The sequence below is a fragment of the Oncorhynchus kisutch genome, linkage group LG21 (genome assembly GCF_002021735.2).
Source record: "Oncorhynchus kisutch isolate 150728-3 linkage group LG21, Okis_V2, whole genome shotgun sequence".
NCBI lineage: Eukaryota > Metazoa > Chordata > Actinopteri > Salmoniformes > Salmonidae > Oncorhynchus > Oncorhynchus kisutch.
Window position 1 is genome coordinate 572,161 of NC_034194.2, and position 23,109 is coordinate 595,269.

General features: G+C 42.7%; 1 protein-coding gene across 5 annotated transcripts in view; it reads left to right on the forward strand.

Moving 5' to 3' along the window:
- The window catches only part of LOC109880233 (C-1-tetrahydrofolate synthase, cytoplasmic), a 73,322-nt gene that overhangs the window by 23,746 nt on the left and 26,467 nt on the right, over positions 1 to 23,109 (forward strand). For all 5 annotated transcript variants that reach the window (XM_031800341.1, XM_031800342.1, XM_020472460.2 and 2 more), the window contains exons 9-15: positions 14,711 to 14,822; positions 15,145 to 15,272; positions 17,571 to 17,668; positions 18,054 to 18,227; positions 18,457 to 18,593; positions 20,884 to 20,930; positions 21,019 to 21,126. In XM_031800341.1, the coding sequence (XP_031656201.1) occupies positions 14,711 to 14,822; positions 15,145 to 15,272; positions 17,571 to 17,668; positions 18,054 to 18,227; positions 18,457 to 18,593; positions 20,884 to 20,930; positions 21,019 to 21,126 (804 nt within the window). The remainder of the gene's footprint in view (positions 1 to 14,710; positions 14,823 to 15,144; positions 15,273 to 17,570; positions 17,669 to 18,053; positions 18,228 to 18,456; positions 18,594 to 20,883; positions 20,931 to 21,018; positions 21,127 to 23,109) is intronic.

Consider the following 23,109-nt stretch of genomic DNA (forward strand, 5'->3'; position numbering starts at 1 on the left):
GAGTCACTCAGCTTTATGTAGGTGCCGAGGCTATATGACTGAGTCACTCAGCTTTATGTAGGTGCCGAGGCTATATGACTGAGTCACTCAGCTATATGTAGGTGCCGAGGCTATATGACAGAGTCACTCAGCTTTATGTAGGTGCCGAGGCTATATGACTGAGTCACTCAGCTTTATGTAGGTGCCGAGGCTATATGACTGAGTCACTAGCTATATGTAGGTGCCGAGGCTATATGACTGAGTCACTCAGCTTTATGTTGGTGCCGAGGCTATATGACTGAGTCACTAGCTATATGTAGGTGCCGAGGCTATATGACTGAGTCACTAGCTATATGTAGGTGCCGAGGCTATATGACAGAGTCACTAGCTATATGTAGGTGCCGAGGCTATATGACTGAGTCACTCAGCTATATGTAGGTGCCGAGGCTATATGACAGAGTCACTAGCTATATGTAGGTGCCGAGGCTATATGACTGAGTCACTCAGCTTTATGTAGGTGCCGAGGCTATATGTCTGAGCCACTCAGCTTTATGTAGGTGCCGAGGCTATATGACTGAGTCACTCAGCTTTATGTAGGTGCCGAGGCTATATGACTAAGTCACTCAGCTTTATGTAGGTGCCGAGGCTATATGACTAAGTCACTAGCTATATGTAGGTGCCGAGGCTATATGACTGAGTCACTAGCTATATGTAGGTGCCGAGGCTATATGACTGAGTCACTCAGCTTTATGTAGGTGCCGAGGCTATATGACTGAGTCACTCAGATTTATGTAGGTGCCAAGGCTATATGACTGAGTCACTCAGCTATATGTAGGTGCCGAGGCTATATGACTGAGTCACTCAGCTATATGTAGGTGCCGAGGCTATATGACTGAGTCACTAGCTATATGTAGGTGCCAAGGCTATATGACTGAGTCACTAGCTATATGTAGGTGCCGAGGCTATATGACTGAGTCACTCAGCTTTATGTAGGTGCCGAGGCTATATGACTGAGTCACTCAGCTTTATGTAGGTGCCGAGGCTATATGTCTGAGTCACTCAGCTTTATGTAGGTGCCGAGGCTATATGACTGAGTCACTCAGCTATATGTAGGTGCCGAGGCTATATGACAGAGTCACTCAGCTTTATGTAGGTGCCGAGGCTATATGACTGAGTCACTCAGCTTTATGTAGGTGCCGAGGCTATATGACTGAGTCACTCAGCTTTATGTAGGTGCCGAGGCTATATGACTAAGTCACTCAGCTTTATGTAGGTGCCGAGGCTATATGACTAAGTCACTAGCTATATGTAGGTGCCGAGGCTATATGACTGAGTCACTAGCTATATGTAGGTGCCGAGGCTATATGACTGAGTCACTCAGCTTTATGTAGGTGCCGAGGCTATATGACTGAGTCACTCAGATTTATGTAGGTGCCAAGGCTATATGACTGAGTCACTCAGCTATATGTAGGTGCCGAGGCTATATGACTGAGTCACTCAGCTATATGTAGGTGCCGAGGCTATATGACTGAGTCACTAGCTATATGTAGGTGCCAAGGCTATATGACTGAGTCACTAGCTATATGTAGGTGCCGAGGCTATATGACTGAGTCACTCAGCTTTATGTAGGTGCCGAGGCTATATGACTGAGTCACTCAGCTTTATGTAGGTGCCGAGGCTATATGTCTGAGTCACTCAGCTTTATGTAGGTGCCGAGGCTATATGACTGAGTCACTCAGCTATATGTAGGTGCCGAGGCTATATGACAGAGTCACTCAGCTTTATGTAGGTGCCGAGGCTATATGACTGAGTCACTCAGCTTTATGTAGTGCCGAGGCTATATGACTGAGTCACTCAGCTTTATGTAGGTGCCGAGGCTATATGACTGAGTCAACTCAGCTATATGTAGGTGCCGAGGCTATAGTGACAGAGTCACTCAGCTTTATGTAGGTGCCGAGGCTATATGACTGAGTCACTCAGCTTTAATGTAGGTGCCGAGGCTATATTGACTGAGTCACTAGCTATATGTAGGTGCCGAGGCTATATGACTGAGTCACTCAGCTTTATGTTGGTGCCGAGGCTATATGACTGAGTCACTAGCTATATGTAGGTGCCGAGGCTATATGACTGAGTCACTAGCTATATGTAGGTGCCGAGGCTATATGACAGAGTCACTAGCTATATGTAGGTGCCGAGGCTATATGACTGAGTCACTCAGCTATATGTAGGTGCCGAGGCTATATGACAGAGTCACTCAGCTATATGTAGGTGCCGAGGCTATATGACTGAGTCACTCAGCTTTATGTAGGTGCCGAGGCTATATGACTGAGTCACTCAGCTATATGTAGGTGCCGAGGCTATATGACTGAGTCACTCAGCTATATGTAGGTGCCGAGGCTATATGACTGAGTCACTCAGCTTTATGTAGGTGCCGAGGCTATATGACTGAGTCACTCAGCTATATGTAGGTGCCGAGGCTATATGACTGAGTCACTAGCTATATGTAGGGTGCCGAGGCTATATGACTGAGTCACTCAGCTTAATGTTGGTGCCGAGGCTATATGACTGAGTCACTAGCTATAGGTAGGTGCCGAGGCTATATGACTGAGTCACTCAGCTATATGTAGGTGCCGAGGCTATATGACTAGAGTCCCGTCAGGCATTTATGTTTAGGCTTGCCGAGGGCATAATGTCCTGAGTCCACTCAGCTTTATGTAGGTGCCGAAGGCTCTATGTCTGAGTCACTCAGGCTTTATGTAGGTGCCGAGGCTATATGACTGAGTCACTAGCTATAGTACGGTGCCGATGCTATATGACTGCGTCACTAGCTATATGCTAGGTGCGAGGCTATCTGACTGAGTCACTCCGCTTTATGTAGGTGCCGAGGCTATTTGACTGAGTGCACCTCAGCTTTTTTTGGTTTGCCGAGGCTATATGACTGAGTCACTCAGCTTTATGTAGGTGCCGAGGCCTATATGCACTTAAGTCACTCAGCTTATGTAAGGTTGCCGGAGGGCTATATGACTGAGTACACTAGCCTATATGTAGGTGCCGAGGCTGCTATGACTGAGTCACTCAGCTCTTGATGCTAAGGGTTGCCGCAGGCCTATATGACCTGAGTCACTCAGCTTTATGTAGGTGCCGAGGCTATATGACTGAGTCACTAGCTATATGTAGGTGCCGAGGCTATATGACTGAGTCACTAGCTATATGTAGGTGCCGAGGCTATATGACAGAGTCACTCAGCTATTCGTAGGTGCCGAGGCCTTGATATGAACTGAGTCCACTACCGCTTTATGTAGGTGCCAAGGCTATATGAGTGAAGTCACTAGCTATATGTACCGGGCCGAGGCTATATCACTGAGTCACTAGCCTATATGTAGGTGCCGAGGGCTATCATGACTGAGTCACTAGCTTTATGTAGGTGCCGAGGCTCTATCAACTGAAGTCACTCGCTTTTATGTAGGTGCCGAGGGCCTATATCACTGACGTCACTTAGACTTTATGTATGGGTACCGACGGCTATATCAATGAGTCACCTAGCTATATGTAGGTGCCGAGGCTATATGACTGAGTCACTAGCTATATGTAGGTGCCGAGGCTATATGACTGAGTCACTAGCTATATGTAGGTGCCGAGGCTATATGATGAGTCACTAGCTTTATGTAGGTGCCGAGGCTATATGACTGAGTCACTCAGCTATATGTAGGTGCCGAGGCTATATGACTGAGTCACTAGCTATATGTAGGTGCCGAGGCTATATGACTGAGTCACTCAGCTTTATGTAGGTGCCGAGGCTATATGACTGAGTCACTCAGCTTTATGTAGGTGCCGAGGCTATATGACTAAGTCACTCAGCTTTATGTAGGTGCCGAGGCTATATGACTAAGTCACTAGCTATATGTAGGTGCCGAGGCTATATGACTGAGTCACTAGCATATGTAGGTGCCGAGGCTATATGACTGAGTCACTCGCTTTATGTAGGTGCCAAGGCTATATGACTGAGTCACTCAGCTATATGTCGGTGCCGAGGCTATATGACTGAGTCACTAGCTATATGTAGATGCCAAGGCTATATGACTGAGTCACTAGCTATATGTAGGTGCCGAGGCTATATGACTGAGTCACTCAGCTTTATGTAGGTGCCGAGGCTATATGACTGAGTCACTCAGCTTTATGTAGGTGCCGAGGCTATATGTCTGAGTCACTCAGCTTTATGTAGGTGCCGAGGCTATATGACTGAGTCACTCAGCTATATGTAGGTGTCGAGGCTATATGACAGAGTCACTCAGCTTTATGTAGGTGCCGAGGCTATATGACTGAGTCACTCAGCTTTATGTAGGTGCCGAGGCTATATGACTGAGTCACTCAGCTTATGTAGGTGCCGAGGCTATATGACTGAGTCACTCAGCTATATGTAGGTGCGAGGCTATATGACAGAGTCACTCAGCTTTATGTAGGTGCCGAGGCTATATGACTGAGTCACTCAGCTTTATGTAGGTGCCGAGGCTATATGACTGAGTCACTAGCTATATGTAGGTGCCGAGGGCCTATATGACTGAGTCACTCAGCTTTATGTTGGTGCCGAGGCTATATGACTGAGGTCACTAGCTATATGTAGGTGCCGAGGCTATATGACTGAGTCACTAGCTATATGTAGGTGCCGAGGCTATATGACAGAGTCACTAGCTATATGTAGGTGCCGAGGCTATATGACTGAGTCACTCAGCTATATGTAGGTGCCGAGGCTATATGACAGAGTCACTAGCTATATGTAGGTGCCGAGGCTATAGACTGAGTCACTCAGCTTTATGTAGGTGCCGAGGCTATATGTCTGAGCCACTCAGCTTTATGTAGGTGCCGAGGCTATATGACTGAGTCACTCAGCTTTATGTAGGTGCCGAGGCTATATGACTAAGTCACTCAGCTTTATGTAGGTGCCGAGGCTATATGACTAAGTCACTAGCTATATGTAGGTGCCGAGGCTATATGACTGAGTCACTAGCTATATGTAGGTGCCGAGGCTATATGACTGAGTCACTCAGCTTTATGTAGGTGCCGAGGCTATATGACTGAGTCACTCAGATTTATGTAGGTGCCAAGGCTATATGACTGAGTCACTCAGCTATATGTAGGTGCCGAGGCTATATGACTGAGTCACTCAGCTATATGTAGGTGCCGAGGCTATATGACTGAGTCACTAGCTATATGTAGGTGCCAAGGCTATATGACTGAGTCACTAGCTATATGTAGGTGCCGAGGCTATATGACTGAGTCACTCAGCTTTATGTAGGGTGCCGAGGCTATATGACTGAGTCACTCAGCTTTATGTAGGTGCCGAGGCTATATGTCTGAGTCACTCAGCTTTATGTAGGTGCCGAGGCTATATGACTGAGTCACTCAGCTATATGTAGGTGCCGAGGCTATATGACAGAGTCACTCAGCTTTATGTAGGTGCCGAGGCTATATGACTGAGTCACTCAGCTTTATGTAGGTGCCGAGGCTATATGACTGAGTCACTCAGCTTTATGTAGGTGCCGAGGCTATATGACTAAGTCACTCAGCTTTATGTAGGTGCCGAGGCTATATGACTAAGTCACTAGCTATATGTAGGTGCCGAGGCTATATGACTGAGTCACTAGCTATATGTAGGTGCCGAGGCTATATGACTGAGTCACTCAGCTTTATGTAGGTGCCGAGGCTATATGACTGAGTCACTCAGATTTATGTAGGTGCCAAGGCTATATGACTGAGTCACTCAGCTATATGTAGGTGCCGAGGCTATATGACTGAGTCACTCAGCTATATGTAGGTGCCGAGGCTATATGACTGAGTCACTAGCTATATGTAGGTGCCAAGGCTATATGACTGAGTCACTAGCTATATGTAGGTGCCGAGGCTATATGACTGAGTCACTCAGCTTTATGTAGGTGCCGAGGCTATATGACTGAGTCACTCAGCTTTATGTAGGTGCCGAGGCTATATGTCTGAGTCACTCAGCTTTATGTAGGTGCCGAGGCTATATGACTGAGTCACTCAGCTATATGTAGGTGCCGAGGCTATATGACAGAGTCACTCAGCTTTATGTAGGTGCCGAGGCTATATGACTGAGTCACTCAGCTTTATGTAGGTGCCGAGGCTATATGACTGAGTCACTCAGCTTTATGTAGGTGCCGAGGCTATATGACTGAGTCACTCAGCTATATGTAGGTGCCGAGGCTATATGACAGAGTCACTCAGCTTTATGTAGGTGCCGAGGCTATATGACTGAGTCACTCAGCTTTATGTAGGTGCCGAGGCTATATGACTGAGTCACTAGCTATATGTAGGTGCCGAGGCTATATGACTGAGTCACTCAGCTTTATGTTGGTGCCGAGGCTATATGACTGAGTCACTAGCTATATGTAGGTGCCGAGGCTATATGACTGAGTCACTAGCTATATGTAGGTGCCGAGGCTATATGACAGAGTCACTAGCTATATGTAGGTGCCGAGGCTATATGACTGAGTCACTCAGCTATATGTAGGTGCCGAGGCTATATGACAGAGTCACTAGCTATATGTAGGTGCCGAGGCTATATGACTGAGTCACTCAGCTTTATGTAGGTGCCGAGGCTATATGTCTGAGTCACTCAGCTTTATGTAGGTGCCGAGGCTATATGACTGAGTCACTCAGCTATATGTAGGTGCCGAGGCTATATGACAGAGTCACTCAGCTTTATGTAGGTGCCGAGGCTATATGACTGAGTCACTCAGCTTTATGTAGGTGCCGAGGCTATATGACTGAGTCACTAGCTATATGTAGGTGCCGAGGCTATATGACTGAGTCACTCAGCTTTATGTTGGTGCCGAGGCTATATGACTGAGTCACTAGCTATATGTAGGTGCCGAGGCTATATGACTGAGTCACTAGCTATATGTAGGTGCCGAGGCTATATGACAGAGTCACTAGCTATATGTAGGTGCCGAGGCTATATGACTGAGTCACTCAGCTATATGTAGGTGCCGAGGCTATATGACAGAGTCACTAGCTATATGTAGGTGCCGAGGCTATATGACTGAGTCACTCAGCTTTATGTAGGTGCCGAGGCTATATGACTAAGTCACTCAGCTTTATGTTGGTGCCGAGGCTATATGACTGAGTCACTAGCTATATGTAGGTGCCGAGGCTATATGACTGAGTCACTAGCTATATGTAGGTGCCGAGGCTATATGACAGAGTCACTAGCTATATGTAGGTGCCGAGGCTATATGACTGAGTCACTCAGCTATATGTAGGTGCCGAGGCTATATGACAGAGTCACTAGCTATATGTAGGTGCCGAGGCTATATGACAGAGTCACTCAGCTTTATGTAGGTGCCGAGGCTATATGACTGAGTCACTAGCTATATGTAGGTGCCGAGGCTATATGACTGAGTCACTAGCTATATGTAGGTGCCGAGGCTATATGACTGAGTCACTCAGCTATATGTAGGTGCCGAGGCTATATGACTGAGTCACTCAGCTATATGTAGGTGCCGAGGCTATATGACTGAGTCACTCAGCTTTATGTAGGTGCCGAGGCTATATGACTGAGTCACTCAGCTATATGTAGGTGCCGAGGCTATATGACTGAGTCACTAGCTATATGTAGGTGCCGAGGCTATATGACTGAGTCACTAGCTATATGTAGGTGCCGAGGCTATATGACTGAGTCACTCAGCTTTATGTAGGTGCCGAGGCTATATGACTGAGTCACTCAGCTTTATGTAGGTGCCGAGGCTATATGACTGAGTCACTCAGCTATATGTAGGTGCCGAGGCTATATGACTGAGTCACTCAGCTTTATGTAGGTGCCGAGGCTATATGACTAAGTCACTCAGCTATATGTAGGTGCCAAGGCTATATGACTGAGTCACTCAGCTTTATGTAGGTGCCGAGGCTATATGACTGAGTCACTCAGCTTTATGTAGGTGCCGAGGCTATATGACTAAGTCACTCAGCTATATGTAGGTGCCGAGGCTATATGACTAAGTCACTCAGCTATATGTAGGTGCCGAGGCTATATGAGTGAGTCACTCAGCTTTATGTAGGTGCCGAGGCTATATGACTGAGTCACTCAGCTTTATGTAGGTGCCGAGGCTATATGACTGAGTCACTCAGCTTTATGTAGGTGCCGAGGCTATATGACTGAGTCACTCAGCTATATGTAGGTGCCGAGGCTATATGACTGAGTCACTCAGCTATATGTAGGTGCCGAGGCTATATGACTGAGTCACTCAGCTTTATGTAGGTGCCGAGGCTATATGACTGAGTCACTCAGCTATATGTAGGTGCCGAGGCTATATGACTGAGTCACTAGCTATATGTAGGTGCCGAGGCTATATGACTGAGTCACTCAGCTTTATGTAGGTGCCGAGGCTATATGACTGAGTCACTCAGCTTTATGTAGGTGCCGAGGCTATATGACTGAGTCACTCAGCTTTATGTAGGTGCCGAGGCTATATGACTGAGTCACTCAGCTTTATGTAGGTGCCGAGGCTATATGACTGAGTCACTAGCTATATGTAGGTGCCGAGGCTATATGACTGAATCCCTCAGCTTTATGTAGGTGCCAAGGCTATATGACTGAGTCACTCAGCTTTATGTAGGTGCCGAGGCTATATGACTGAGTCACTCAGCTTTATGTTGGTGCCAAGGCTATATGACTGAGTCACTAGCTATATGTAGGTGCCGAGGCCATATGACTAAGTCACTCAGCTTTATGTTGGTGCCAAGGCTATATGACTGAGTCACTCAGCTTTATGTAGGTGCCGAGGCTATATGACTGAGTCACTCAGCTTTATGTAGGTGCCGAGGCTATATGACTGAGTCACTCAGCTTTATGTAGGTGCCGAGGCTATATGACTAAGTCACTCAGCTTTATGTTGGTGCCAAGGCTATATGACTGAGTCACTCAGCTTTATGTAGGTGCCGAGGCTATATGACAGAGTCACTCAGCTTTATGTAGGTGCCGAGGCTATATGACTGAGTCACTCAGCTTTATGTAGGTGCCGAGGCTATATGACTGAGTCACTCAGCTTTATGTAGGTGCCAAGGCTATATGACTGAGTCACTCAGCTTTATGTAGGTGCCAAGGCTATATGACTGAGTCACTCAGCTTTATGTTGGTGCCAAGGCTATATGACTGAGTCACTCAGCTTTATGTAGGTGCCAAGGCTATATGACTGAGTCACTCAGCTTTATGTTGGTGCCAAGGCTATATGACTGAGTCACTAGCTATATGTAGGTGCCGAGGCTATATGACTAAGTCACTCAGCTTTATGTTGGTGCCAAGGCTATATGACTGAGTCACTCAGCTTTATGTAGGTGCCGAGGCTATATGACTGAGTCACTCAGCTTTATGTAGGTGCCGAGGCTATATGACTGAGTCACTCAGCTTTATGTAGGTGCCAAGGCTATATGACTGAGTCACTCAGCTTTATGTTGGTGCCAAGGCTATATGACTGAGTCACTCAGCTTTATGTTGGTGCCGAGGCTATATGACTGAGTCACTCAGCTTTATGTTGGTGCCAAGGCTATATGACTGAGTCACTAGCTATATGTAGGTGCCGAGGCTATATGACTAAGTCACTCAGCTTTATGTTGGTGCCAAGGCTATATGACTGAGTCACTCAGCTTTATGTAGGTGCCGAGGCTATATGACTGAGTCACTCAGCTTTATGTAGGTGCCGAGGCTATATGACTGAGTCACTCAGCTTTATGTAGGTGCCGAGGCTATATGACTGAGTCACTCAGCTTTATGTAGGTGCCGAGGCTATATGACTGAGTCACTCAGCTTTATGTAGGTGCCAAGGCTATATGACTGAGTCACTCAGCTTTATGTAGGTGCCAAGGCTATATGACTGAGTCACTCAGCTTTATGTAGGTGCCAAGGCTATATGACTGAGTCACTCAGCTTTATGTAGGTGCCGAGGCTATATGACTGAGTCACTCAGCTTTATGTAGGTGCCGAGGCTATATGACTGAGTCACTCAGCTTTATGTAGGTGCCGAGGCTATATGACTGAGTCACTCAGCTTTATGTAGGTGCCAAGGCTATATGACTGAGTCACTCAGCTTTATGTAGGTGCCAAGGCTATATGACTGAGTCACTCAGCTTTATGTAGGTGCCGAGGCTATATGACTGAGTCACTCAGCTTTATGTAGGTGCCGAGGCTATATGACTGAGTCACTCAGCTTTATGTAGGTGCCGAGGCTATATGACTGAGTCACTCAGCTTTATGTAGGTGCCAAGGCTATATGACTAAGTCACTCAGCTATATGTAGGTGCCAAGGCTATATGACTGAGTCACTAGCTATATGTAGGTGCCAAGGCTATATGACTGAGTCACTAGCTTTATGTAGGTGCCAAGGCTATATGACTGTGTCACTCAGCTTTATGTAGGTGCCGAGGCTATATGACTGAGTCACTCAGCTTTATGTAGGTGCCGAGGCTATATGACTGAGTCACTCAGCTTTATGTAGGTGCCAAGGCTATATGACTGTGCCATCAACTTGATTATTTAGCAGACATCACTTATATTCAGTCAACACATATCTTAAGAATATCATGGAATATAATCAAACATTTTTGTTTCTCTTAGAATAAAAACCTTTGTGTAACAACAGTTTTAGTAAGTAATACTGACGAGTAGAAACAAACAGGGTGTGCGCATGCAGGACAGAGGGATAGCAATTCTTACACTATTGTTCTAAATTCAATCACCTTCTTCATCCTCATCATTCAATTTTGAAGTAGTGCACAATTATCAGTTTCTACTTGGCTTATATTGGGACCCAAAATCATAAATCAGTGCTCTAACTCCCCCTTGCACTGGTCTGGAGAAATGAAGCAGTGATGCAGGGTACTGTACTAAACCACAAATTACCTCTAAGTCCAGCAGTATAATCACAACATTTTTCATTGAGCGACCATTGTAGTCAGTCAGAAAAATTAACTGAGCAAAGTACAGAGAGATCCTTGATGAAAACCTGCTCCAGAGCGCTCAGGCCCTCAGACTAGGGTGAAGGTTCACCTTGCAACAGGACAACGACCCTAAACACACAGCCAAGACAACGCAGGTGTGGCTTCGAGATAAGTCTCTGAATGTCCTTGAGTGGCCCAGCCAGAGCCCGATCGAACATCCCAGGAGAGATTTGAAAATAGCTGTGCAGCAATGCTCCCTGTTACGCACGCCTCTTGGAGGGGGGAACGCAACACCCTTCTACACTCAACTCCCCTTGGAGTGAAAGAGGTATGTGACTGTAGGTGCGAGTAAGAATGACAGAGGCAGAGAATGTTACCTTTAACAGGGAATTTATTCCTTTACACACTGTACTTTGGAGAAAAGGGGCTGGACTGGTGCAAAGCAACGAAAGTAAAAGTTAAAGAGCCCCCTCTCCTACCTACCCACAACTTACCTAACTAGCACCACCTGGCTCACTAACCAAATTACAGGGGGTGGTCCGCCCAGGTCTTACCGAGTGTGCATAGACAGAGTACATACTATGGGTATATGTATGCCCGCAGGCCTCTTGCCTAAGCACTCCCAAGGTGCCTTCCCCTTCCCCCTGGGAACAAAAACAGAATACTAACGTAACGTGAACAAAAACAGAATAATACTAACGTAACGTGAACAATTTCAATAATCAAAACACAGCCCTTGTGACAAAAACATACCTCAGCAGGACCAGCTACAAAATACTCTACTAAACTGTCTGAGCGACAAAAACATACCTCAGCAGGACCAGCTACAAAATACTCTACTAAACTGTCTGAGCAACAAAAACATACCTCAGCAGGACCAGCTACAAAATACTCTACTAAACTGTCTGAGCAACAAAAACATACCTCAGCAGGACCAGCTACAAAATACTCTACTAAACTGTCTGAGCAACAAAAACATACCTCAGCAGGACCAGCTACAAAATACTCTACTAAACTGTCTGAGCAACAAAAACATACCTCAGCAGGACCAGCTACAAAATACTCTACTAAACTGTCTGAGCAACAAAAACATACCTCAGCAGGACCAGCTACAAAATACTCTACTAAACTGTCTGAGCAACAAAAACATACCTCAGCAGGACCAGCTACAAAATACTCTACTAAACTGTCTGAGCAACAAAAACATACCTCAGCAGGACCAGCTACAAAATACTCTACTAAACTGTCTGAGCAACAAAAACATACCTCAGCAGGACCAGCTACAAAATACTCTACTAAACTGTCTGAGCAACAAAAACATACCTCAGCAGGACCAGCTACAAAATACTCTACTAAACTGTCTGAGCAACAAAAACATACCTCAGCAGGACCAGCTACAAAATACTCTACTAAACTGTCTGAGCAACAAAAACATACCTCAGCAGGACCAGCTACAAAATACTCTACTAAACTGTCTGAGCAACAAAAACATACCTCAGCAGGACCAGCTACAAAATACTCTACTAAACTGTCTGAGCAACAAAAACATACCTCAGCAGGACCAGCTACAAAATACTCTACTAAACTGTCTGAGCAACAAAAACATACCTCAGCAGGACCAGCTACAAAATACTCTACTAAACTGTCTGAGCAACAAAAACATACCTCAGCAGGACCAGCTACAAAATACTCTACTAAACTGTCTGAGCAACAAAAACATACCTCAGCAGGACCAGCTACAAAATACTCTACTAAACTGTCTGAGCAACAAAAACATACCTCAGCAGGACCAGCTACAAAATACTCTACTAAACTGTCTGAGCAACAAAAACATACCTCAGCAGGACCAGCTACAAAATACTCTACTAAACTGTCTGAGCAACAAAAACATACCTCAGCAGGACCAGCTACAAAATACTCTACTAAACTGTCTGAGCAACAAAAACATACCTCAGCAGGACCAGCTACAAAATACTCTACTAAACTGTCTGAGCAACAAAAACATACCTCAGCAGGACCAGCTACAAAATACTCTACTAAACTGTCTGAGCAACAAAAACATACCTCAGCAGGACCAGCTACAAAATACTCTACTAAACTGTCTGAGCAACAAAAACATACCTCAGCAGGACCAGCTACAAAATACTCTACTAAACTGTCTGAGCAACAAAAACATACCTCAGCAGGACCAGCTACAAAATACTCTACTAAACTGTCTGAGCAACAAAAACATACCTCAGCAGGACCAGCTACAAAATACTCTACTAAACTGTCTGAGCAACAAAAACATACCTCAGCAGGACCAGCTACAAAATACTCTACTAAACTGTCTGAGCAACAAAAACATACCTCAGCAGGACCAGCTACAAAATACTCTACTAAACTGTCTGAGCAACAAAAACATACCTCAGCAGGACCAGCTACAAAATACTCTACTAAACTGTCTGAGCAACAAAAACATACCTCAGCAGGACCAGCTACAAAATACTTTACTAAACTGTCTGAGCAACAAAAACATACCTCAGCAGGACCAGCTACAAAATACTTTACAAAAATTGTTTGAGCAACACAGAGCATCAACGATACTCTCTCTGCACAACAACCAATACTGGTGCATACCCAGAAGCTCTCCCTCTAAGCAAAGGAACACTGACTTTTATACAGCTGGAGAAGGAGTCTGTGATTGCAGACAGCTGTATCCCCTGACGAGAGGGCGGGGTCAGCTCCAATTAGCAATGGGGGCCGACCAATCAGCTGCTTAGGGGAATCCAGGAAGCCATTTCTTGAAATACATACGCATACATACAAACCCACAACCACACAGGAACTGGGTAAGGTAACACTCCCCATCGAACCTGACAGAGCTTGAGAGGATCTGCAGAGACAAATCTGAGAAACTCCCCAAAATATAGGTGTGTCAAGCTTGAGGCGTCATACCCAAGAAGGCTCAAGGCTGTAATTGCTGCCACAGGTGCTCAATACTTTTGTAAATGTGATATTTCAGTTTACATTTTTTATAAATTAGCCAACATTTAAAAAAACCTGTTTTTGCTTTGTCATTATGGGATATAGTGTGTAGATTGATGAGGGAAAAAAACAAGAATCAATTTTAGAATAAGGCTGTAACATAACAAATTGTGGAAAAAGTCAAGTGGTCTGAATACTTTCCCGAACGTACTGTTTATGTGACCAACCGCCTCGATTGTCTTATGTAGCAACATTTGAAGTGGTATTTTTTTAATATTGGATAGTATTACAACATGGTATATCATACACTGCAGTTGAAGAACAATGGGAAAGTTATTCTGCATTGAAAGTTGATAAACTTGTAACCCCAATCTTTATAAAATGGCCCTTAAATGTTTTGGTACACCTACTAGAAAGCTCGTCTTTGTCTACACCCATTCAGGATTGTTCGCATCCTCTAAAGCCTTATCCCCACCCATCTCTTTAAGGATTCATGTTTGAGGCCCTCTCTCCCCACAATTACAGTCAAATCTCTTGCCCCACACTTGTCTGCCCAATGCTAACAACTATAGACGCTGCTTTATCCATACTGATTGGTGAAGTGATTTAATATCGAGCTAAATGTGGAACTGCTGGTCTGAACTGTGGAACGGAACAAAAATAGTAATGGTTCTGTTCAGAGCAAAACGGTCGGGAAATAATTTTGGTTCCCACCCCTGGTTAAAACATATTTTATAAGATGTAACCTATAACAATAAGACTGAGAGCTAAAAGGTCCAAATCTACGTGAATGTATGACATTTGAACCCTTTTCCAGGTGGGAAGGGCAGACATATTGGTGGTGGGTGCAGGCAAGGCGGAGATGGTGAAAGGCGAGTGGTTGAAGGAGGGTGCTGTGGTTATCGACTGTGGCATCAACCACATCCCAGGTATGTATAACAACCGTTTTCTCAATCACAACCCAAGAGCTACAGTCTTGAATAGCATCCAATGTCCATACCGATCATTGGTGATAAAGAACAGGAGAGGAGGAGAGGAAGCCATTTAACACTTTCAGAAGGAAGCAGATGTCTCCTTTTAAATTCCTCCTTGTCTGGTGCTAGTCTGTTTCTGCTTTAGTCAACTTGTCATTAATGCAACAATGTGATGATGTTGAATGTAGAAAGTCCAGTAGCCAGGCTACTGCTTGGGTTCTCAGTGACCCTCAACTTCAGCCTTTGAACTTTGACCCTGACCATTGGACCCCCACAGATGACAGCAAAGCCAACGGGATGCGAGTGGTGGGGGATGTGCATTACCCCTCTGCCAAGGAGAAGGCTGGGTTTATTACCCCTGTGCCCGGGGGAGTGGGACCAATGACCGTTGCTATGCTCATGGAGGTAGGCTGTCATAAATTCAATTATATTACTTTTGAGTGTTTTTCGTGGTAAAAAGTGCATTCAATTTACTTTCCCACATGAACGTCAAACAGACTTATTTTGGCTTTTTGCATTTGTGTAGATATAAGTTTTGTTTTAAAATAATTTATCTGAAACAAATTATTGCTATATTATAATGCACAGACACTCATTTTGAGCTAAGCGGGACAATGAACCTTTCTGATTAAATTGTTTTAGTTTCCTCTATAAGATAAAGATACTACATCAATACAAAATAATAGATGTTTTCATGTTCGTAAATGTTCTTGCCAGTCTATTTTATAGGCCTTACCACATAAATATCTTGGCTTTGACCCTGCCATGGCTGCTTGTAGATATTAGTTTTTGTCATGTTGGCAACAACACAGAAGTAAATCTATTATTGGTTAATGTAATTCAAATGTAGGCCCTAGTTATGCACTTACTGGCAACATCCCAAATGGCACCATATTCCCTATATGAGACACTACTTTTGAAAAGATCCCTATGGGACCTGGTCAAAGGTAGTGATCAAAATAGTGAATAATGTGCCATTTAGAACACATTGCTCTCTTTCTCCATTGCTTTTTGAGGGAGTATTTTTTTCCTTGTTTTCTCATTTAGTTGTAATGGTTGTGTCAGGATCGCAACGCTATGTTCAATGTTCACCTATAGTTACAAAACAAATGCCCTTTTTTCTCTGTGTAGTTTTAAATGAGGATGTTTTTATCTTTTGGGGAATTTTTTTTCTTCTTAATCTTAAGGATCGGCGTCCTGTCAACGGGACAGTTGTAAATCATGCAGCGTGTTATGTCAAGATCACAGATTTGAGATAAACAGCAAATTTCGGTAAATGTAAGTCTCTTATATCGGCTGAAAGGTTACATTCTTGTTAATATAACTGCACTGTCCAATTTAGAGTAGCTATTACTGCGAAAAAATGCCATGCTGTTGTTTGAGGAGAGCGCCTAACAACAAAACAGCTTTTTCATCGTGATAGGTTTGATAGCTGAAATGTGTAATTACATTCTGAAATCTTTCTCTGATGTATCATCCAAAGTGTCCCAGAGATAACATGAAAGGTTCTTGTGTTAGATCAAATCCTTTTTCATATCCTAAAAAGGTCCATATAGCATGCACGATCAATTTTGTATTTCCACTTGTTCATTTTGCAAAGAAAGGAATCTGTGAAAATCTCACCCTAAATGTTGTTTCGACAAGTCAAATCACTTTCGAATCTATTCCTCAGAGATCCTAGAAGCTAACAAGACTTCACTATTTCATTAGGCGTGTCGTATATCCTATAGGACACCATATTTGGTCAGAGAGCGACGTCTTCATGGCATGCCAATGACGCGGGCGGTCACCACTTGAATGACTGTATCTTTGTCAAATAAGCACCAATCGGGGTCAAACAAAGCTAGCTACATAGCCAATGAGCTGGGCTTTTACGGGAGTATCACGTATATGGGAAACCATTTATATATCGTAAAATGTAGTTTCCAACCTTGTACGACAGTATGCCTTTTCATTTGGGACAAAAATGATAAAGATATTCAGAGTTATGTAGTTATTATTAAAACTGGTTGTTTTGCAAATGTGGAACTTATTATACGGCTACTAATACTTGGAAAGCTAAATCAAAGTCCAAGTATACAGATTTGACGATATTCTTGCATAAAAATGGAATATGAATGTGAATGTCTCCTTTGCGATTTGCCCAAATGTACCTGGTGACTTCACACTAAAAGTCTCGAGGTTCAGTTATACTTGACGTTATCCACCTGAAACGTTGCACATACACTGCTTCCATCTTGTGGACACTATTACAACCAGAGTGATGGCTATAACAGCGTGATGGCTATCTATTGCATTTCAAAGATGGTGGTAAAAAAATACTGGTTGTTTATTTTCTTTGTATTTTCTTCAACCAGATATATTGTGTTATATTCTCCTACATTCAATTCACATTCAATTCACATTCAATTCACTTCAAAGTGTTTCCTTTCAAATGGTGCCAAGAATATGCATATCCTTGCTTCAGATCCTGAGCTACAGGCAGTTCGATTTGGGTATGTCATTTAGGCGAAAATTGAAAAAATGGGGGCTATCCCGGTTAAATAAAAACAACAACTGTTAACTATTTAATCTCGTGTTTTCTTTCTTTGTCATTTCTAGAACACTGTCCAGAGTGCAAAGCGCTTTCTCAAGACGTACCAGCCAGGAAAGAAACAACTGTTAACTATTTAATCTCGTGTTTTCTTTCTTTGTCATTTCTAGAACACTGTCCAGAGTGCAAAGCGCTTTCTCAAGACGTACCAGCCAGGAAAGTGGAACATTTCCTACGCCAAGCTAAAGCCACAGAAACCTCAACCCAGGTATAGACTTGATATCCTTGCTACATCTTCACACAATTTAGAGGACTTGCCACAGATGTGCCTTTTACGCTTATCTCAAATGGATTTATGTTTCATATAGGTGACCCCGCGATAATCAGTAAATTAAATGATAAATCAATCGATCAGTCAGCCATTTAGTCAGTCAGTCAGCCAGCCAATACAGCCAATACAGTTATATTTTAATATTGCTCCTACATTATCAATTTGACAATAAGTAAGGGTCATGTCCTAACAGTAGTGGCCATAAGGACACAACCACATTAGTAAAGAGAATGGGGAGAATTGGCATCACTGTATCAGTATGATGTCATTTATGAGATCAAAGAAGCTCTCTACATGCTGTAGCTAGTGTGACCTTTTTCAGTGACGTCGCCATCGCACACTCCTTCACGCCAAAGACAATTGGCCGTCTGGCCCGGGAGGTTGGCCTCTTCTCAGAGGAGGTGGAGCCTTACGGGACGACCCGAGCCAAAGTTCGTCTGGAGGCCTTGAACCGCCTCAAGACACAGCCTAATGGGAAATATTTGGTGGTCACAGGGTAAGGGTAGTAAAACTTGAAAGACTGGGCCCAATGGGACAGTATGCAATACTCTAGGTCACTTCACATACCGATATGCAGTATGTGTACCAATTAGCATTGGCACGGAAAGTTCATTATGAGCTTGTATGGGATGTGCCCTGGCCTCTGTGCCTGGAAATGGCAAATGTTTTATGGCAAATGGCACAGCATCGTATCTGTGCCAAGTCCTTTGACTTCCTCCTTGCAGGATCACACCCACACCACTGGGTGAGGGAACGACAACCACCACCCTGGGGTTGGCACAGGCCCTAGGGGCACACCTTCATGTCAACAGTTTTGCCTGTGTGCGCCAACCCAGCCGGGGCTCAAACTTTGGGGTCAAAGGTGAGTTTTTTTTTTACAAAACATACTGCTTGGTGTTTCTGTCTTTGAAATAAAAAAAAAATATATCAATCCAACTAATTTATCTGACAAATCACAAGCCTTTAACTGACGAATCAAAATAATCACAAGGAAGCTCAGTTGTTGTTGTGTAGTCTCATACACATGCACAAATCTTCCACATAGAAAATAATCACAAGGAAGCTCAGTTGTTGTTGTGTAGTCTCATACACATGCACAAATCTTCCACATAGAAAATAATCACAAGGAAGCTCAGTTGTTGTTGTGTAGTCTCATACACATGCACAAATCTTCCACATAGAAAATAATCACAAGGAAGCTCAGTTGTTGTTGTGTAGTCTCATACACATGCACAAATCTTCCACATAGAAAATAATCACAAGGAAGCTCAGTTGTTGTTGTGTAGTCTCATACACATGCACAAATCTTCCACATAGAAAATAATCACAAGGAAGCTCAGTTGTTGTTGTGTAGTCTCATACACATGCACAAATCTTCCACATAGAAAATAATCACAAGGAAGCTCAGTTGTTGTTGTGTAGTCTCATACACATGCACAAATCTTCCACATAGAAAATAATCACAAGGAAGCTCAGTTGTTGTTGTGTAGTCTCATACACATGCACAAATCTTCCACATAGAAAATAATCACAAGGAAGCTCAGTTGTTGTTGTGTAGTCTCATACACATGCACAAATCTTCCACATAGAAAATAATCACAAGGAAGCTCAGTTGTTGTTGTGTAGTCTCATACACATGCACAAATCTTCCACATAGAAAATAATCACAAGGAAGCTCAGTTGTTGTTGTGTAGTCTCATACACATGCACAAATCTTCCACATAGAAAATAATCACAAGGAAGCTCAGTTGTTGTTGTGTAGTCTCATACACATGCACAAATCTTCCACATAGAAAATAATCACAAGGAAGCTCAGTTGTTGTTGTGTAGTCTCATACACATGCACAAATCTTCCACATAGAAAATAATCACAAGGAAGCTCAGTTGTTGTTGTGTAGTCTCATACACATGCACAAATCTTCCACATAGAAAATAATCACAAGGAAGCTCAGTTGTTGTTGTGTAGTCTCATACACATGCACAAATCTTCCACATAGAAAATAATCACAAGGAAGCTCAGTTGTTGTTGTGTAGTCTCATACACATGCACAAATCTTCCACATAGAAAATAATCACAAGGAAGCTCAGTTGTTGTTGTGTAGTCTCATACACATGCACAAATCTTCCACATAGAAAATAATCACAAGGAAGCTCAGTTGTTGTTGTGTAGTCTCATACACATGCACAAATCTTCCACATAGAAAATAATCACAAGGAAGCTCAGTTGTTGTTGTGTAGTCTCATACACATGCACAAATCTTCCACATAGAAAATAATCACAAGGAAGCTCAGTTGTTGTTGTGTAGTCTCATACACATGCACAAATCTTCCACATAGAAAATAATCACAAGGAAGCTCAGTTGTTGTTGTGTAGTCTCATACACATGCACAAATCTTCCACATAGAAAATAATCACAAGGAAGCTCAGTTGTTGTTGTGTAGTCTCATACACATGCACAAATCTTCCACATAGAAAATAATCACAAGGAAGCTCAGTTGTTGTTGTGTAGTCTCATACACATGCACAAATCTTCCACATAGAAAATAATCACAAGGAAGCTCAGTTGTTGTTGTGTAGTCTCATACACATGCACAAATCTTCCACATAGAAAATAATCACAAGGAAGCTCAGTTGTTGTTGTGTAGTCTCATACACATGCACAAATCTTCCACATAGAAAATAATCACAAGGAAGCTCAGTTGTTGTTGTGTAGTCTCATACACATGCACAAATCTTCCACATAGAAAATAATCACAAGGAAGCTCAGTTGTTGTTGTGTAGTCTCATACACATGCACAAATCTTCCACATAGAAAATAATCACAAGGAAGCTCAGTTGTTGTTGTGTAGTCTCATACACATGCACAAATCTTCCACATAGAAAATAATCACAAGGAAGCTCAGTTGTTGTTGTGTAGTCTCATACACATGCACAAATCTTCCACATAGAAAATAATCACAAGGAAGCTCAGTTGTTGTTGTGTAGTCTCATACACATGCACAAATCCTCCACATAGAAAAAGCACATTATTTATGCAAAACTTAACATGACCACGTGTTTCTCAAGTTAAGTTTCAGCCCTCAAAGTCAAACTCTGTACCCCTTTTCATAAAGCTTTATTTAAGATACATCAGATTATAACTTCTTTGTAGGTGGTGCTGTTGGAGGTGGTTATTGCCAAGTCATTCCTATGGAAGAGGTAAGCACTTTCTACTCCTCCTTTAAGATACATCAATGTTCACATTTGAGTGCAGTCTTTTTAATCTGTTCTACCTCACTGATTCCAGGTCAGTCTCCACCTCACCAGTGATATACAAGCTGTTATGGCAGCCAGTAGCCTGGTGGTGGACACTATCAATGCACGTGTGTTATGCGAGTCAACACAGTCAGATAAGGTAATACAAAACATCATATTAGTCCCAATATTATTTGGTCTCTCTATTTCAAAACCTATTTCAATTGTTCTTTACTTTGTTTACTAGGAAAGTATGTGGTATGTGTGCTTTCTGTTACTTCCAAGCCAAAACTTGCAAAACTGCATTATTTAAAATTGTATGTAAAAGCCTATTTACATTACTCACACTAAAAACAAAAGGGATTCATTATAGAATGTTTTACTTTATTATAAAATTGTCTTCAAAAAAGTATTCACACCTCTTAACTTTTCACACCTTTTATTATGTTACAACGTGGGATTAAAATGTATTTAATTATAACTTTTTTGTCAATGATCCACACACAATATGTCTTGTGAAAGTGGAAAAAAATATATACAAATTAAAACAATTTAATGGAAAATACATCTTGATTAGATAAGTATTCAACCCCCTGAGTCAATACATGTAAGAATCTCCTTTTGCAGCTATAACAGCTGTGAGTGTTTTGGGGTAAGTCTCTAAGAGCTTTGCATACCTGGATTGTACAATATTTGCCCATTATTCTTCTCAAAATTCTTCAAGCTCTGCCAAATTCGTTGTTCATCATTGCCAGATAGCCATTTGTAAGCCAATTTACAGTACCAGTCAGAAGTTTTCCAACACCTACTCATTCCAGGGTTTTTCTTTATTTTTACTCTTTTCCACAATGTAGAATAATAGTGAAGACATCAAAACTATGAAATAACACATATGGAATCATGTAGTAACCAAAAAAGTATTAAACAAATCAAAATATATTTTATATTTGAGATTCTTCAAAGTAGCCACCCTTTTCCTGTCACATTCGTAATAAGGACGGGACCAAGGCACAGCTTGTGTTGAGTTCCACATCTTTATTTGAGTGAAACTTTCAAACAAAACAATAAACAAGCAACGTAACCTCAGTGGTGCTACAAGCACAAGCACAAATAATATCCCACAAACACAGGTGGGAAAAATTGCTACCTAAATATGATCACCAATTAGAGGCAACGAAACCAGCTGCCTCTAATTGGGAACCATACAAAACCCCAACATAGAGATATTGAACTAGAACATCCCCTTGACCTACTACACCATAGAGAACCAAGGGCTCTCTATGGTCAGGGTGTGACATTTCCTTGATGACAGCTTTGCACACTCTTGGCATTCTTTCAATTCCTTTGCAAACATTTTTTGCAGCATTACTTTAGTGCCTTATTGCTAACAGGATGCATGTTTTGAAAGACTGTTATTCTGTACAGGCTTCCTTATTTTCACTCTGTCCTTTAGGTTAGTATTGTGGAGTAACTATAATGTTGTTGATCCATCCTCAGATTACTCCCCTCACAGCCATTAAACTCTGTAACTGTTTTAAAGTCACCATTGGCCTCATGGTGAAATCCCTGAGAGGTTTCCTTCGTCTTTGGCAACTGAGTTAGGAATTGTATTGATACACCATCCAAAGTGTAATTGATAACGTCACCATACTCAAGATATTCAGTCTGCTTTTTTTATTTTCACCCATCTACCAATAGGTGCCCTTTTTTGCGAGGCTTTGGAAAACCTCCCTGGTCTTTGTGTTACAGAGATGAGTAGTATTTCAAAAATCATGTTACCACTAATATTGCACACAGAGTGAGTCCATACATCTTATTATGTGACTTATTAAGCAAATTTGTACTCCTGTACTTCTTTAGGCATGCCATAACAAAGGGGTTAAATACGTATTGACTCAAGTCATTTCAGTTTTAATGAATTATTCATTTGTACAAATTCAAAAAACTAAAATCCACTTTGACATTATATCAACGATGTTGCTCTTGCTGCGTGTGGTTCCTTGATTCACCTCTATACAGATGACACCATTCTGTATACATCTGGCCCTTCTTTGGACACTGTGTTAACAAACCTCCAAACAAGCTTCAATGCCATACAACACTCCTTCCGTGGCCTCCAACTGCTTTTAAATGCTAGTAAAAC